Genomic DNA, 18,282 nt, shown 5'->3' on the forward strand with positions numbered 1-18,282 from the left:
CCTACAAGACGAGTAGCAGAAGCTACTGAAGGAAAAGGTGAATCAAGCCAGTTCGCTGAGGTGAAAGCTATACAGTTAGCCCTGGACATTGCTGAGAGAGAAAAGTGGCCAATGCTCTACCTTTATACTGATTCATGGATGGTAGCCAATGCCCTGTGGGGTTGGTTGCAACAGTGGAAAAAGAACAACTGGCAGCGTAGAGGCAAACCCATATGGGCTGCTGACTTATGGCAAGATATTGCTGCCCGGTTAGAGAAGCTCATTGTAAAGGTACGTCATGTCGATGCCCATGTACCTAAGAGTCGAGCCATGGAGGAACATCAAAACAACCATCAGGTAGATAAGGCTGCCAGGATTGAAGTGGCTCAAGTAGATCTAGACTGGCAACGCAAAGGTGAATTATTCCTAGCTCGATGGGCTCATGATTCCTCAGGTCATCAAGGGAGAGATGCAACATATAGATGGGCTCGAGATCGAGGGGTGGACTTAACCATGGATGCTATTGCACAAGTTATCCATGAGTGTGAGACGTGCGCCGCAATCAAGCAAGCTAAGCGCTTGAAGCCACTTTGGTATGGAGGACGGTGGATGAAATATAAATATGGGGAGGCCTGGCAGATTGATTACATCACCCTCCCACGCACCCGCCATGGTAAACGTTACGTGCTTACAATGGTGGAGGCAACCACCGGCTGGCTAGAAACATATCCCGTACCCCATGCCACTGCCCGGAATACAATCCTGGGTCTTGAAAGGCAAGTCCTATGGCGACACGGCACCCCGGAAAGAATTGAGTCAGACAATGGGACTCATTTCCGAAATGCTCTCATAGACACCTGGGCAAAAGAGCATGGCATTGAGTGGGTGTACCACATTCCTTATCATGCACCAGCCTCTGGGAAAATTGAACGATATAATGGTCTCTTAAAGACTACCCTGAAAGCGATGGGTGGTGGAACATTCAAACATTGGGATACACATTTAGCCAAAGCCACATGGTTAGTTAACTCTAGAGGATCCACCAATCGAGCTGGTCCTGCCCAGTCAAAATTTCCACGTACTGTGGAAGGAGACAGAGTCCCAGTGGTGCATATGAAGAGTATATTAGGGAAGACAGTTTGGGTCATCCCTGCGTCGGGCAAAGGTAAACCCATGTCTGGGATTGCTTTTGCTCAAGGACCTGGTTGTACTTGGTGGGTAATGCAGAAGAATGGAGAAGTTCGATGTGTACCCCAGAGGAATTTGATTTTAGGTGAGACTGGCCAATATAATTAATAAGGTAGAAATTGTATTATAATAATTGCTCTGTACATTCATTATTGCTATTATTGCTGTATATTGTTGTATGTTGTACCAATGGAGTTACAGCCGGAGTCATACAAGTCAATGAAGGAAGAGGCCATGATGACGGGACCAAGACCTGGTGTTCCAAGGACTTTTTCCTCCTTCCCTTTGAAAATGAACGTCTTTGATTCACAGACTATGAACATGGACCATGTCAGATGTATCGGTTGAGAGCCCGAGATACAGCATGCAACGATCCAATGGCGCATACTGACACCATGAGAGACTGTTACGAAGAATGAAGCCTGAAAAGCATCATGGACTAAATGTTCGTTCACTCAACAAACTCAGAGGAATGGACTAAGGGAAGAATACCTGTATGCACATATGTGCGTATACATGTGTGCACACATATATGTGTGTCTGGAACAAGAAATGGTTGGATTTGGTCATGACGTAAATGGTATGGAATAAGGGGTGGATAATGTCCTGGTTTTGGTCAGGATGGAGTTAATTTCATTTGTAACAGCAGATGAATGCTGTGTTTGAGAGTAAAATGGGAGTAATGCTGATAATGCTGTCAGACAGTCAAGGACTTTCTCAGCTCTTCATGAGAAAGGAGGGGCGAAGCCAGGACAGGTGGCCCAACTGGCCAAAGAGAGTATTCCACGCCAGTTACGTCCTGCCCAGGATATCGGGGGCTGACGGGAGGAAGGCCTGGGGCGGCTCCGGGACGCGCGGTTCGTGGGGGACGGTCGGGTTCTGGGACGGCTCTGGGTGGCACGGCCTGAGTTGTGTGGTTTGGTGAGAAACTGCCTTGTGTATCAACTGCTTTATATATTTTTGCTTTGAAGTCCTGTTAGTATTGTTACATTGTATCTTTCTGTTATCTTAGTAAACTATCCTTATCCCAACCCACGGGCCTCTTAATTTCTTGATCTTGGGGTTATTTGCCCCTTTCTCTTCCTTTTCCCTTCCCTTACTTCTCACCCCCCTTCCCCTTCCCTTTAACCTGCTCTTTTCCTTAAAGGAGCAGGCAGCTGCGTGGATCTTGGCCCTCAGCCGGGTGAAACCACGACAATTTCATCATGCTAATTATTGTTTAAAGAGTTCCTTAGGTGATTACACTCAGCTAATTTTATGAAGTTTCATTCTATTCATTATACAGGACAGCTAATTAATGCTGGAAATGTTATTATTCTAAGAAAGATTGTGTAACTATTCAGCTACAAACATCTTGCAGATGTACCGTAGGTGTCATTATTTGAAGGCAGTTTGATGACTGCACTGAAATATTCTTTAAGAAATTACAGAACAATTCATTTTTTTCATGGAAACTGAGCTCTAGCTGTCGTACTAGAATATTCACTGCACATTTCAGTTATTTAACAGGAGGATCTTCAAAATGTGTTCCCTGAAAGAAGTTCCTTCATTATTTTTCAAGCTTGCTTGTGATGATTCACAGTATGGAACCTTTTAAAATTATCTTCATTTCTCCCTGTCAGTTGTACTCACTCTCATCAGCCAGTTGTATTGATTTATATGAACAACCTCAGTTTCATTAGTCATAATGAAATTAATGGCAAGTTACATCACTGTTCTCTATGTTTTCCAAAGCAGAACAATATAAGTGCATTGGAATGTATTAAATATGATGTTAACAGACACAAAACCCTGTGTTAAAGTTAATGTATGTTGAGCTGTGGAGTGATACATGCTGGCAAAAACAGAAAAAAATGCAAAATTGAGGCTGACAGTCTGTCCTTCACTGATTGTATGGATTTGGTACAGCACATGCAATATGTAACTTCATGCTGTGATTTGGGACCTAAGCAACAATCAGCACAATAGGAAACAGTCAGAGCAGTCTGTCAGCCACTGCATCGCATTTTATTGTCCTTTTTAGATGTCTTTAAACATCTAAAAGATACTTCCAGTAATATATTTTAATTCAGCAATTTTAACAAAAACATTATATCAATTCCAGGATTCATTAAAGTAAAATGAACACATATAGATTATGCATAAAAGTATGTATTTCAGTCTTACTGTATTTTTAATTGAAAAGTGACATAGGGTTACATCTTCACAACAGCTTAAAATGTATTTTGGAAAATGCCCATGTGATTCTGTCGTGTATTACTGCACATCTGGAAGACTTAGCTGGACCTCGGAATTAGTTTCATGAACCCTCTCTGCGCCTTCTTCCACGGGTGCTCAATCTCCTCTGTTTGTGAAGATTCAGCTCTCCTTGACAAAATGCAGTGCTTGTACTTCTGCTGATCACTGCAAAGCCTTCAACAGCAAATGGTATTCCCAGAGCTGTCTTGAACACTCATGTGCAAACATACTCAAGCATAATTAGATAAGAAGCCTGCACAAGCTTAAGGCTGTAAAATAGGTACTATCACTGCCTGTATTTGTGTCATCCTGCCATATCCTAGCTTCATATCCTCTCCTGTCCTACTTCATTTTCCCCCATCAGCAGTGGAAATACAAACAACATCATTCCCACTGTTCTTGCTCTGTATGCATTAGTCCTGTGTAATTACACTGGCCGATAACTGTCTTCCAAAAAATGTTGCTGGTGGTCAGATTCCGTTTCGGAAGAACTGTGTTGTCCCTTAGCTATAGTTGTCCAAATGCTTTTGAATCATAGAATCAAAGAATCATTTAGATTGGAAAAGACCCTTAAGGTCATCGAGTCCAAACGTAATACTGCCAAATCCAACACTAACTGATTACTCTAAGTGCCACATCTACCCATCTTTTAAATACCTCCAGGGATGGTGACTCAACCGCTTCCAAGGGCAGCCTGTTCCAATGGTTGACAACCCTTACAGTGAAGAAATTTTTCCCAGTATCCAGTCTAAACCTCCCCCAGCACAACTTGAGGCCATTTCCTCTTGTTCTATCACTTGTTTGTTACTTGGGAGAAGAGATGCACACCCACCTTACTATAAACTCCTTTCAGGTAGTTGTAGAGAATGATAAGGTCTCCCCTCAGTCACTTTTTCCCCAGACCAATCCCAGTTCCCCCAGTTGCTCCTCCTAAAACTTGTGCTCTAGACCCCTCACCAGCTGCATTACACTTCTTTGGACATGCTCCAGCATCTTAATGTCTTTCTTGTAGTGAGGGGCCCAAAACTGTATTTGAGGTGTGGTCTCACTACCTCTAAGCCTTTAGAGAAATTTCCTAAATATGATAGCCATATTAATGTTAGTTCCATAGATAAAAATTCATTGTACATGAAGGAAGGGAAACCTAGTGTACAAAGTTGCTTTTCTCCAGCTAAATAAGGTAGGAATGCAAAATAAAATCAGAGTATTTGAGAAGTAAGGAAGAGTTGAAAGATCAATGATGGTGCACTTGCATTAGTAGTTGAATGCTGTATTTCAGACCTGTTTTTTTAATGCTGTGGAAATGTCATAATAGTATCCCAGTCACATCAGTAGGTAATATCTATTAGGACTGATATTTTTCAGATTGCTTTTCTGATATGTCTAAGCATATCTTCATTTCTTCGATCTGTTTTAGTCTAATTCTCATTTTTCTACCACTGTGTAAAGCTGAATAGTTTCTTCTTTCTCTTTATGGACTCCTTGAATCTCCTTCTTTTTAAATAGCAGATTTCAAACTGGCATCTATAAGACTCTAGGAAGCAGCTGTTGAACCAGTATTAAACACACAGGTCTTTCGCAGACAAATTTGATAAGCTCTGTGTGTGATGGTTTATGGGATATGTTGGGGCTTGACATTGAAGTGGTTTGTTTGTTCACATATTTAGCAGCTCACTGCACAGCCAAAGGTTCAGGGTGCAAGCAAAACACGGTGTTTGATGACAACTTTTTTAGGAAAAATGAAAAGAAATAAAAAGAGCCCAGAATTAGTTATAGAAGTAGAATAACATGTTAGGTAATGATATTCAAGGACTGTAAAGAGTTTTAATAAAGACTTAACAATCTATGTTATCATATATTTATGGATTTATGTGGGCTATACAGATATGTCTATATATATGTGTGTGTGTAGGATTTTGTTCTTGTTTCACTTTTTAAATTTCTTTCTGATTCTACTCTTCCTTTAAAAGGTGTTATATTCCACATGATCACTCACTTTCTGTCCTGACTAGCCTTTTCACACTAATAACTGCCTTTTTTGTAACATAGTCCAGTGTCTTGAAGTCCACAGAAATTTTTTCATTCAATTCAGTGCTGATCTGTCAAGCCTGTATTCCTCTTCTTACTCACACATACTTAGAAGATTATACAGTGATTCTAACCCTGTTGCATGAATCTCAGCTTTGCAGCCTTCACTTACCATTTTGCAAGAAGGCTGAGTAAGAAAAGTGAATATGAACTGGTTGAGATAGAATGATGTATGCAATTTTTCATAAAAAGTAATGTGTACTCCTCTACAGAACTGTAAAAACTGTATCAGTGTCTTTAAAAAGCCATTGGCTGTGTTTCTTGGAATTAGAAATTACCTCCCACATATGTTTGTTGAAGTGCATTTAGCAATCTGTCTGGTCTAACACCTCATACGCTGTAGTATATTTGGGTTTATTTTCTGTTATTCTGTGTATGTTTTGATGAACAAATACCTACCCTCTTGGTGAGTACTGAATAGTTACGCACCCGGAGTTTTATAATTAAAACCAAAGCTTTCAATTGCTAGTTTCTTCCATTTTTAGTTTATATACCTAATTTTTTTTGTCAGCAGTTTTTATCTTCTAGTAAGTATTTAATTGGCTCCTTTGTATCCACACAATTCAGTGTTTTATATACTAAAAATACATATGTATACACTAAAAGTATCTATTGTAGTCTATCTGCTGCTAAGTTTCATAGAAACTTAAGACTTCTTTTACTGAATCATGGTTGATGTAGTCATTGTTCTCACCATCAAACACTCTCAAATTCTTTAGTGAATGACACAGAAGTAACATGTTGTCATGCATTTATTAGATGTTCTTTCTCCAGTCTTCTAGACTTTTTGATGTGAAGTCTTTCAAATGGATAAATTTATGAGCCCTCCTTTTTGAAAGGGCAAAATGCACAATTCCATTGTTCTTCAGTTTAGGACCTCTGTTTTCAACATTTTCCCTCTGTGGCAGAATGGGTATAGACCTCTGTCACAGATGTCATCCTTTGTCTCAGCAAGTATTTGCAGACCATCGAGCAGCCTTTTCAAAGTCAGTCTTTATTAATCAGAAGAATACAGTATCTAGAGTCCTTACGTGAGAAAGACAAAGCTAAATTTGCAAAAGGGTATGTTCCCACATCATTTAGGATTACTTTCTGTCATTCTCCAAAGAGGCACTCTCTTATCTTGGCTGATCCCACAATTGAACAGGCTAAACAGTTAAATTCCCTTGCTATGAAAACATCTTCTGTCTCTAGCCCCACTTTTACAGTCCCAAGTGACTAAGATCTAACTAAAATTTTGCTTTTTTTTTAAATCAGCATCTTGACATCCTGATTTTTATTTCTTCTGTGAAATTTGGACTTGCTAGACCCAGAAGTTTGGAATAATAAGAGATGGTTTTATGAATTATATATTTACATTATATATATGTACAATTGTATGTAAATTGTTTTTAGTATTTTAAAATTGCATAATAAATAGATATTTGATAAGTGGTATAAAGTGACTTTTCTAGCTCTTGCCAGTTTATCTTCTCAAGCTGATCCAGAAAAACATTAAATGAACTTTACATCTGATCTCTATGTGATAGTATGTATTCTGTATCTCTGTAGCCCCTGAAGCACTCCAAGGTCCAGCTTTTTCAAAGCATTAACCAAAGTTCATAAGCAGTTCACATACTAAATCTCCAAATGATGCCAGATTTCAAAAAAGATTGTTTCTTTCCTACCTTTCTAGGTTAATGCATTGCATGTACCTCACATCATTCAGGGTGACAGCCTTTCTTTTTAATGCTGTCTAGATCTGCATTTTCACTATCATCACTAGCGGCTATCCTCTCTGAATACTACTGAGCTCCTGGATGCAGTAGCAACTTGGAGTAAGATCTTTCATAGATTAGGTACATGTTTAAATGAGTTCATACCCCATTATCTGTTTTGAAAAGACTATGTAAATTTCCTTGTATATCTCTTGTTCCTGTTTTAAAGAGGTGCAGTTAATTTTTTTTGTGTCCTTGTTCACCCTGGCACAACATTTCTATCTTTGTATCAGGAAAGGAAGTAGACATCTTTAAGAGTCTATAGCACTTAATAATACATATCTCTTATCCACAGAATCAGTCATCTCTTCACAGAAAGGCAATCAGGTTGACCAAGCTTGCTTTCCACATTGCAGATCTGTGCTGTCTGTTTTCAGTTGTGTTTGTATCCTTCATGTTTGGCTGACAGGAAATTTGTCACTGTGATTTTCTTGGGGATCAAAGTCAGATTTCCTGTCATCTGTGGCAATGATGGAAATTACTCTTATGCAAAATAACATCCCCCCCCACAAAAAAAAAAAGTTTTTAAATAAGTTATATTTTATATCCTCAGGAAAGTGAGTGTTATAAACAGCAACTACTATGACTTTTGCAATCCATCTCTGATATATTTTTTTTAATGTATTTTTATGAGAGGTCAGACAGAACCAAATATGCTGCATGCTTTTCAGGTTCCAGTACTGGTTTCTTTTTGCATCCACGTATTGAAGATTTAGAGGGTTTCTTTGTTTTGTGTTTGGTTTGTTTTTTTGGTGCACATTGAGTAAAAGATCTTGAAATGGCTGAAATATCACAGAGACTTTTATCTGCACTGATAGAGTTTATTTAGAATATATATGTATTAAGTATTAATTCACAGTTTTGAAATCTCTTCTTAAGAGTACCGCATAATATACAACAAACCATTTTGTCCATAGCTTAGCCGTGTTCCTAGTGTAGACTTCTGGGGAAACAGCTATTTACCACTTGTTAAGTTAATGATGATTTTTGAAAGATCACTCATTTCTGCTTTTGCAATTTCATTTCTAGTTTACGACAGGCTTTTGCGCACCTTGTAGGACAACGCTTAGGGGTTTTTTAATTACTTTTGTATAAGTGTTCTATTTTGTGTATGGCTATAGCCTGGACAAATTTGTAAAATAAAACAGTAAAGCAAGGACTAGGATTAATTCTACTTGGGAAATCAAAGAGCTCTAATTGTTCTGTGTTTCCAGAGGTTTGAAATGTAGGACAGATTTGATTTAGCAGTTGCTGGTTTCTTATGTGCCCGCTAATAACATTGGCATTGCGTACCAACTTAATGGAAACCATATACCACAATCAGACCATAGCTGGGTAATTATATACCAATTATTTTTATGTCTCTTACAGAAAAAATAGAATACTTACCTATATTAAATACATATTTTATTTTTTAAAAAATAAGTCTTTTCATTTCCTTGGAACTTTACTTGCCTCTAGGGGTTTTTTTTAGGTTTCTTTACGTAACCAGTGCTTAAAATAATGAGGTTTTATTTTCAGAAGGGGAACTAGAAATACAGTGTTTTAAAATGTATGTGTTATCTCTTTCAAACCTATTTTTAGTCAAAATTGCAGTAGTATCACTAGTTGAGTGGTTTGCCACCATACTTCAACGTAAAGGTCAATATATCCATCCAGAGAGGAGGGATTTAACCAGATTTCCTAAACTTCTGGAGAAAACAGGTTTGCTCAAGGGATACAGTCTGTCTCCTTTTTATTTCCTTGAGGCATCTTACTAGATTGGTTTCTCAGTGTGGTCATGCCCCTATATCCTTCTGCATTTTATTGCAGTCCCATACTTCATTCTCAAGAAATGTTGCCCATAGCCACATATGCACAAAGGTATAACAATAAAATTATCACAGGAGACCTCAAGCAGCCTGAGGCAGGTGAAGACAATAGAAAAAACAAAATACACCAGGTATGTTAAAATGCAGGCTTGCCATCCAGAGAGATGATGGAGAGTTTCTCATTGGGAAAATTTCTCAGGCTGGGCAGCATTTTTTGTAAACATCTTTGGGATTTACAAAAGCTTAAGACTTTACCTATTTACATACCTTTCTGGTATGCTGTGTTCTCTGAGCATTTGCTACAAATACTAAAATACTGCTAGTGTAAAAATATTAAAAAAATAGCACCAATCTCATTTTTGCATCACTGCCATACCATGGGGCAAAGGACTTTATTGCTTCCCTGTCCACTGATTCCATGGGTATATGTAAGGGATGTAGGAGAATTTAGTTAGGGAATTAGGACTGACATTTGATTACAAGAACAGTGAAGTTCATGTTTGCTTCTTCTATTTATGTATTTACTTTTATTTCAAGGGATCTGCTTGTACAGTTAAAAACAGGAATGTGTTGAAGTGCTTGATCATCAGTGGGATTGGCCGAGTTCCCTGGTAGAAAGCCAGTTCTGGTACAAATTCTGTTTTTCTTACTGTGTTGTTTCAGGTGGTGCTGAAATGTAGCTATTATGTGAAGTCATGATTATAAAAGGCAAAAATACATGTCATACTGCCTGTCTGCTGGACATGCAAAAGCCTGAGCATAACAACAACCAGGACAAAGTGAAATTGAGTGATATACCTATCTTTATCTGGTAGCTCAATGCATTAAAAAAACCCTTTTAGTCATCAAAATACCCTTTCAAAATTTGAAACAGGAGTGGATGAATTGTATAAAAAGTTGCATTGTGCAGTTTTATGCAATTTTTTTTTTCATTTAAGGCAGAAGCAGTGTGAATTGTGAGCTATGATTCCTCTGGTGTGCAAGCATAGTAACAGAGAACTCAAGCAGTGACTTCTTCAGCCACTGTCTGTTGTTACAGCAGCAGAACATCTTCTGCCATATGGAAATGGGATTAGGCATGTACTTTGACACTGAACATAGGAGGTTAGCTAAACTGGAAGACCTCATGGCACATAACCATCAACCTTGTTGATGCAGGGAGTAAACACAAATCCTATCTGCTAGTATCATGTGGGAAAAATGATTAAGCTTTTGCGCTTGCCATCAAGATTTGCTCTGAAATTAAATTCTGTTGCCCTAATTTAGGAAAAAAAAAACCCTGAAGTGACTGCAAAAATTTCTGAAAATAAAGATTTTATAGTTTTACACTTGTAAAGAAGAACCTTTTCTATTGATGAGCAATATTTACTTTAACTAAATAATCAACAGTGCAGAGGATATTATTAACATGCATAAGTTAATGTTTTAATTAGTAACAATAATGACATATTAAAATTAGTTGGCAGTATACTGTCTATATACTCAAATGTATTCTACAGTTGACAAGTGTTTGTGTCTAATTGCAGGCTAATTTATAAATGCTTCTCCACAAATCACTGGAAATTGAACATCAAACTAATTTTGGGAAAGCTTCAGTGCATTCAAGTGTTTTCTCATCATTTACATCTTTCTCTTTTGTTTCTAATTCAGTAGAATAATACATATGAAAGGTAGAAATGGCCATTGAAATTTACTTGTTCAGTCTGTTATGTACATTTTCTTTGTAGTTTCTCCAGAGCTTTGTCCACTCATATTTCAAACAACTCAAGCCCATGAGAGTAACGCTGTAACTCCACCAGCAAGAGAATAGTTCACAGTCCACTAAGCTAAACTGTTGTACCATTTCCTTAACATCTGAATGCATAGTTTTCTTTGCTAATTTTCTTTTTATTACATCTGCTTATTGCAATTTTAGCTCTCATAAACTTCCTCCCATTTTTCTCTGTACATTAGGCTCTTCAGGAGCTGGTAGATGGCTATCAAAGCCACCTTAATAGCTTTTGGCTATATAATAAATAAAAGATAATGGAAAGTTCCATAAGAATACTATTACTTGGTAATACTTGGTTGACTGATTGATTTCTACTCTGTGTAGAACCCTTAGAGAGGCTGGAAATTTTAAAATCTAATTCTTGCACATTTAAATGAATTTTCACATTAATGATAAAAAGAACTTCATAAATGCTGGCATGGTTTTTTGCATGAATGCGTGTGTGTGTGTATGTGTATGCACTGCCTTGGTGTCAAGGTGATGTCAATAGTAATCCATTTTTTATAACATTTCTATCCAGTCCTTATTGAAGTCTGACCAAATGCAGTGTCTTTTACATATGCAGTAATGATAGATGATGATAGCAGAAAAACATCAGCACAGTTACACCTCACATAGGTTTATTTTCAGTTAAATTAAACTAGCATCTATTGATTAGGAAAGTACTCTGTTGTGTAATAGGTGCATTTCAGTAAAAAAATATATGCAATTTGATGGAATCTGCCTAATACACCAGATTTCCAAACAACTTTATTTGGCAAAATTATGTAACATGTAGTATTTGTTTCCAGATTTAAAAATACATTAAAAATTAAATTAAGAGTATGTCAGATATCAATGGTTCACACCAAAAGTGTTATTTTTTTCTGTTGTAGTATACTTGGGAATGGTGGTGACTAAACTATAAATGTTAGATTACTTTTTTTTTTTTTAACATATCAACAGTGTAATGTCTGTTTCTGATTTTTGTTATATATGTACAAAATCAAGGAGGAGAGCCTCAAGATGGTATACTGACAACTGTAGTTTCCCAAAGCAGTCATGCAAAATAAATACAGCAGTGTCATCATCCCCGATTCTGTTAGATGCAAGATCTCAGAGCTTGCCTAGATCAGGTCTAGAGGTAGTTAACCATGACAACACTCACATTACAACCATTGGTTTCACAGTCTATGTACAGCTAAATGGAGACCTTTCCTCTCTGACTAAGGCAGTCCTTTCTGCCTGTAGTAGCAGATGCATTTAGCTGTGTCAGTTTAACTTAATCAGTTTAAAATAAAATGAGGTTAAATTACTATTTTGTTTTTGTAGTACTGCACTAAGGATTAAATTTGTCTTATTTTTCAAACTATACTAGCTGATCATCTACAAGATGCTACCTCTGCTACAAGTCCAGTCCAGTCCATATGTTCTTTCACCTCCTCAGCTACAAGAAAGTACCGTTACAACTGGAAGACATTTTGCTTAATACAGCTCAAGGCTGTGGGGGTGATTTTCCAATTCTAGTTAGAGACATTACACTGGTTTGAGACATTACACTTTTATCTTCTGCTGTGTAGGAGCTGTGCATCAGTTGATTTCCATTCCACCAACCTAGCCCTGGAAAAAAAGGAGATCATCCTTTTGCCAAAATAAAGGAAACACTAGAGAAAGAAGATAAAATAAATGGATTCTTTGTTAAGTATTCACATAAAGAGAGGTTCATATGCCAAAGCCAGCATTTTTAAACTACACAGTGGATTTTTTAGTACCCACCTCTACTTATATTCAATGTATCATGTTCTTCTGCTGGGTCACTCACTACATTTTTATTATTGCTGGCTTTTTTTATTGCTGATTGTGCTACCACTTCCCAAGTCACAGAATCCAAACTTGCTTTATAAACCCTTTACACTATGTTTCCTTGTTAAATTACTCCCAGGCTTTCTGAGAATAGCAATGTATTCTGATTATTTTGGGCAAATACAGAGAGGAAGAAAAGCTCTTGAGCAATGCAAACATTTTCATAGCTGAAACTCCTCACTTAACAAATTTTTTCTTGTGCAAGCAGAAGAAATGTGTGTACTCAAGACTTCTAAAAGAACTCAGGGATGAAATAGCCAAGCCCCTAACTGCACTGTGCAATACTTCAGTTAAATCTGCTTGACTACCACAGGATTGCTTGGCAAAAGGAGTTTTGAAAAAGGGTTCAAGGAAGATCAGAAAAATATTAACCGATAAACCTGACGTCTGTATAAGGCAAATCAGTAATAATAATGCAATACAATTAGTGAACAGGCGAATAAATATGACACATCCAGGAAGAGTTGGCACAGCTTTTGTTCAGACAAGTTGTGCTTCACAAAGTATCAGACTTGGAAGAAATCAGCAAATAATAAGAAAGGCCTGGCTGAAGCAGTCTCTTGGGATATCCAGAAAGCATTAGCAAAGGAATTAAGCAGTCATAAAAAGGAAGATTCTGGATCAGGCTTTAGAGCAGGTTCAGAACAAACAAGGAAAGACAGTTTTTGAGAGAAGGCTGCTGAATTGAGGGACTCCTTGCCACAGGATGTCATGGAGTCTAAAACATTTGGTGGATTACAGAACTGATTAGTTGAAGTTACAGAGAGGTACAGAGCCATCAACTCCAGTTTGGAAAGTCCCTCACCACAATTTTTGTCACGTGAAGAAAGTGTTCTAGGAAAGTATTGTTCTATTTTCATAGGTTCTCATGTTTTTTCTCCTGCTGTTGGGTGCTGACAGAGACACACTGAAATTTTCTGAAAATTCAGTCATTGGTGTTTAAAGATGGCATTACTCTCTAGGCCTTTGATAGACGAACTGTTGCAATATATGACTACAGTGTAATGTTCACTCTTGTCAAAATACATGATTTTCCAGAATAATAGGGACATAGAGCTAATGTGGGGACATAGAGCTGCAAAGTACAAAATAAATACGTGATTTTCTACTAGCACATGACAAAATATTCTAAGTCTTCAGCCATCTGTAATGCAGTAATTGATTTCTAGTGCCATTTGTAATTAAATTAGAAAAACATTAACGATTCTTCTTACGTATTAAAGAATACCCTGCTATTAACACTGCTAAATAGAAAATCAAATATGTACATATGACACTGGGAAGCTCTGTGGAAAGAATGGGTAGGCTTGGGAGTGGTGAAGAATGCTGCAAAGGACAAAAATACTATCGGTTCAGCAGTCTCTAGTCTGAAGTACACTACTCCAGCCACAGCTAGCCTAAGACATACCTTATCAGACACAGAGATTGATTAAAGCATGACATTTCATTTAGTTGTTTGCATATACATGAATGTGGAACACCGGGGAAAACAACAGATTAACAGTTGTCTGAAAATTAGACTGGAATTTCTGAACAGCAAAATGTTCACTGAGAAAGCCCTGCTTACCAAATGTCACAGCTGGAATTCTTTGTTTGTTTGTTTTTTAATGTATTATGTTGAAACATAACATTCTGAAGAGGTTTTTTGCTCCATTTCATATTGTTCCATTAAGTATTGTTGCTTGTACCAAAAAACATGGTGGTTTTCTCCTGGTACCATGGAAGTTGTGTTTTGGCTTTCCTGGCAATTGACAGAATACAGTCATAACAAGGTCATTCAAAAGTCATACTGTGATTCATGGAAGGTTACTTGTGCTTTCTGAATCCCAGGGGTCATCTTTTTCATTCTTTTAGTGCTTCAGAGATGTAACAGTAATCAAAATTGGCTGGTTAAAGTACAGATGTTTGGAAGCCAAGCAGTTAATGCCAGTTTTGCAAAAGGTTTCATGATCTGTTAATTGATAATTATTTTGTATTTATTTCAATAATTGTAAGTCCTTTTTCCATTATGTAAAAGATGAAGATATTTTTATTTTTTAGTAAAAATCCACAAAACTTAAATGAGAGTTAATCAAGATCCTATTCTAGAAATTAAATACCCCATAAAATCACTAAAATGGAGTAATATACCAAATGATTCATTAACATTTTTAATTGTTATAAAATTGTTTTCTATTAATATTCCGTTAGAGAATTATGCATATGAATGAGAGAGAATATTTTATTCTTCCAATATGTGTAATATTTGCATGTGAAGATGCCTGCATGAAATTTAATGCCTTAAACCATCTTTTTTGCTGCACTCATGGCAGTTTCTTAGAGTAGCGATGCCCAGGTTATATTTAGTCTTGGGCATTCTGCACACCCTGTAACAACCTTCTTCATCCTTCAGTGGCACTCTAGAATGGTTCGCATCCCCTGCTTTTCCTCTGAGTCTTATGAGGGAACTCCCAGAAATTCTATCTTGAATTTCCCTTAATGCCTTTGCTCAGAGAATTCTTCACCAGTGTGATCTGATGATCTTTTATGTTACTCCCATAAAAGTACTCTTTGATTTTCTACTCTTTTCCAGTTTATGTGAAGCATTGAAGATGACAGAATATGACTGTAAATTTACAAAAACTAGCAAAAAATATTCAGATACAAACAGTATTTGAAATTTGGTTTCACTGCCAGTATTATAGTGTAATAGTAGACTTTCAGTATTCCTGCACTGCCACAAGTCCTCAACATTTTGTGTGGAGTGACAATAATCTATAATTGCTATAGCCTTTGTTATTGCAAAATATATTCTTATTAAAGTGATATTTTTTAAGGGGTCTGTTAAAAAAAAAGTGTGAAGTTTATGTTCTGCTATACATATATTTATATATTTGCAAAATTAGGACTTGTTTTCTAGGTATGTACTGGGAAGAGTACAAGAAGTTGGTATTGTCCTACAAAACCCCTAAAGAAATACACAGATGATTCTATCATAAGTTCATTATGTCAGTTACAAAATTCAATTACTATTGCACATTTTGGTGAACTGCTGCAAGAAAAAAAAATATTTACTACTGCCTCTTAGAACATCTTTGGCCTGTTTTGGCTGATTTTGTTTGCAAATCAAATCCATCTAAATATTTACAAATTACCAGATTATCCTTACTGCTCTCTGCCATCCATCGGTACAGGTCTTTGCAGAACTCCTGCAAGATCAAGTGGGCTCTTTCTCCCTGCTGCTGATCTCAGTTGTACCCTGAATAGCTACAATTGACAGCTGGCATATCTTTTTGGTTTGGTTTGGTTTCTGACAGTAGGTGCTGTAGCATGAGCAGAAGTGGCCCACAGCTGCTGAAAAATCATGCCTTTAAAGATATTTGCATTATTTGGACTAAGTCGCTCATTCATCTTCCTTTTCAGCAACTGCATTATAACTGGAGTTAAAAGCTGTAAACATCCTACCCCTTGGCTATGTGCAGATGGCTGACTTCTACACTAGAAACCTCAGACTTTTTCCTTGAGCTGAGATTGTAGCTGCTAAAGGCTGTTGCTCATTTCTGTAAATAAATCCCAACTTGATTTAACAGCTGCCAAGTCTGTACATCCTGAAAAGTGTTCTAGTACATGGTGACTAGTGATGTGGTGACCCTAGTGATTTAGATAGTGACCCTGGACCCTAGTCCAGCGTGCTAGTGATTTGTATAATTTCTGTCATTTCAGACTTGCCACAACATGACAAAGCCTTCCAGATGCCACATGTTTTCTCCTACCAACCATTTTTCAGTCCTTTCAGAATGTGTAGATCCTTTTTCATTTCCTTTTAAAAATGTTCAAGTTTTTAATTCCTCCTGACCTTTTTAATTTTTTTGTTCTTTTCTATTGGAAAAGTGTTTGCGGAGGAAACATAAAAATGAGACCTATTACATCATGAATATGAACTGTGGGAAGCAAATACAGTTTTAGAATATAGTTATAAAATGTGTGACATGCAGGTTTTTCTAAATCCCTTTTTGTTATTGACACAATTCTCTGCATTGTCTTGGCACTACTATTTTCCTGAAAACAAAAGTTATAATTGCATAAAATCAGTTCTTTTCTCTGAAGAATGAGGTGGATTGTTTTTATTCTATAGTTATTTCAATTTCAATTAATTGATCCTTGATCCTTCAAAAAATTCAAAGAATTAATAGGGAATATCTCTCCTAACTGGTCTATTTATCTTAATTGATAGAAGAAGATCGGTTTATATGTCTGCATTTGTTTGCACATGTGCTTATTGCTAATTTGAAGAGACAGCTATTTCATAGTTAAAAATGCTGAAATACAAGCTCTTTTACAAGGTACATGAAAACTGCTCCTTGTATTGTTTAGTGTATACATACAACTGAGTTTACCATCTCCATGAGCTATGTAATTTATATCTTTAATATCTTTACAGCTCTGATAGCCATTGGACGATACAGCATGACAATAGAGACTGTGGATGTTGGATGGTGCAAAGAAATCACAGACCATGGAGCCACCCAAATTGCACAGAGCAGCAAGTCGCTCAAATATTTAGGGCTGATGAGATGTGACCAGGTATGGAGCACTAGTGTGACCTCGTGCCTGCTTCTGAGGGCGTGTGAGAACGAGTGTTCGTGTGTGTATCTATGAGTGAGGGAGAGATGGGAAGATCTGTGTTTTTCTGTACAAGTAGTTGTGGTATTCACTGCGCTGGTAGTCTTTTAGTGTCCTGTGTTCACATATTTTGCTAAAAAGGTATCTAGAGAACTAAAAAGTGCATCATAAATTTTTGCTGACATGGATTTTCAAAATACACCCACAGGCTACACCCGCAGCCTGAGGTGCTCACAAAAGTTTTATGTAAAACCTGTCCTCTGAGGGTTGTGAATATTTTTGGCTAAAAGTGATTGCTATGTCATATCATTACTATGACAGACTACTTTGGTTCCCGAAAAGAAAAATAAAATTTAATAAAAAAAGAAGCAGTAGAATAATAAAAATATTTCAGTGTTACTTCCAGAGCTGTTTTCTATACATCTGTGTTCTTGCACATATATAATGGTTTTGAAACAGAAGGGCAAGGATTTGGATAAAACCATAATGATAAAATAAGAAAGAACTACTAAATTTCTTATTATGTCATTTTCCTACATGGAATATATTAAGAATGCCTATAAGTTTTAGCACTTTATCATTAGAAGAGGGGACAAGGCAGTCTACCTCTATCTCATCTAAACTATATCGGCTTCAGGAATCACATCCGTGTTGAGAGCAGAGAGCTCAATAGGCCTGGGAACACATCAGAAATACCTAAAAGTCATTGGAGCTTCAGAGTCTCTGATCTCAAACCTCCAATACACCTGCAGGGATTGTTTCTTTTCTGGACATCATGAACGAAATGTCCAGCTTGTGATGCCCACCATAAGTGTGCAAATTTCAGATTGGATACAGCCTGTAAAAACACAGATTTTTAGCCTGAGAAACTTCATGCCCAAACCATTACCTTACATGTCTTGCCATGCTTTATGAAAGACATATATACAGACTGGGAGAAGAGCTCCTTGAGAGTAGCCTCACTGAGAAGGACCTGGGTGTCATGGTGGATGAGAAACTTAACATG

At 37.1% G+C, this 18,282-nt stretch overlaps 1 protein-coding gene across 1 annotated transcript in view; it reads left to right on the top strand.

Annotated features, from left to right (window-relative positions):
* Positions 1–18,282, top strand: part of FBXL17 (F-box and leucine rich repeat protein 17) — a gene marked incomplete at its 5' end in the record, with an annotated part of 308,442 nt that overhangs the window by 270,191 nt on the left and 19,969 nt on the right. Inside the window, one exon of the mRNA XM_084278599.1 lies at positions 17,095–17,237. Coding sequence (XP_084134725.1) covers positions 17,095–17,237 — 143 coding nt within the window. The remainder of the gene's footprint in view (positions 1–17,094; positions 17,238–18,282) is intronic.

The sequence above is a fragment of the Gallinula chloropus genome (genome assembly GCF_964237585.1).
Source record: "Gallinula chloropus genome assembly, chromosome: Z".
Classification (NCBI taxonomy): domain Eukaryota; kingdom Metazoa; phylum Chordata; class Aves; order Gruiformes; family Rallidae; genus Gallinula; species Gallinula chloropus.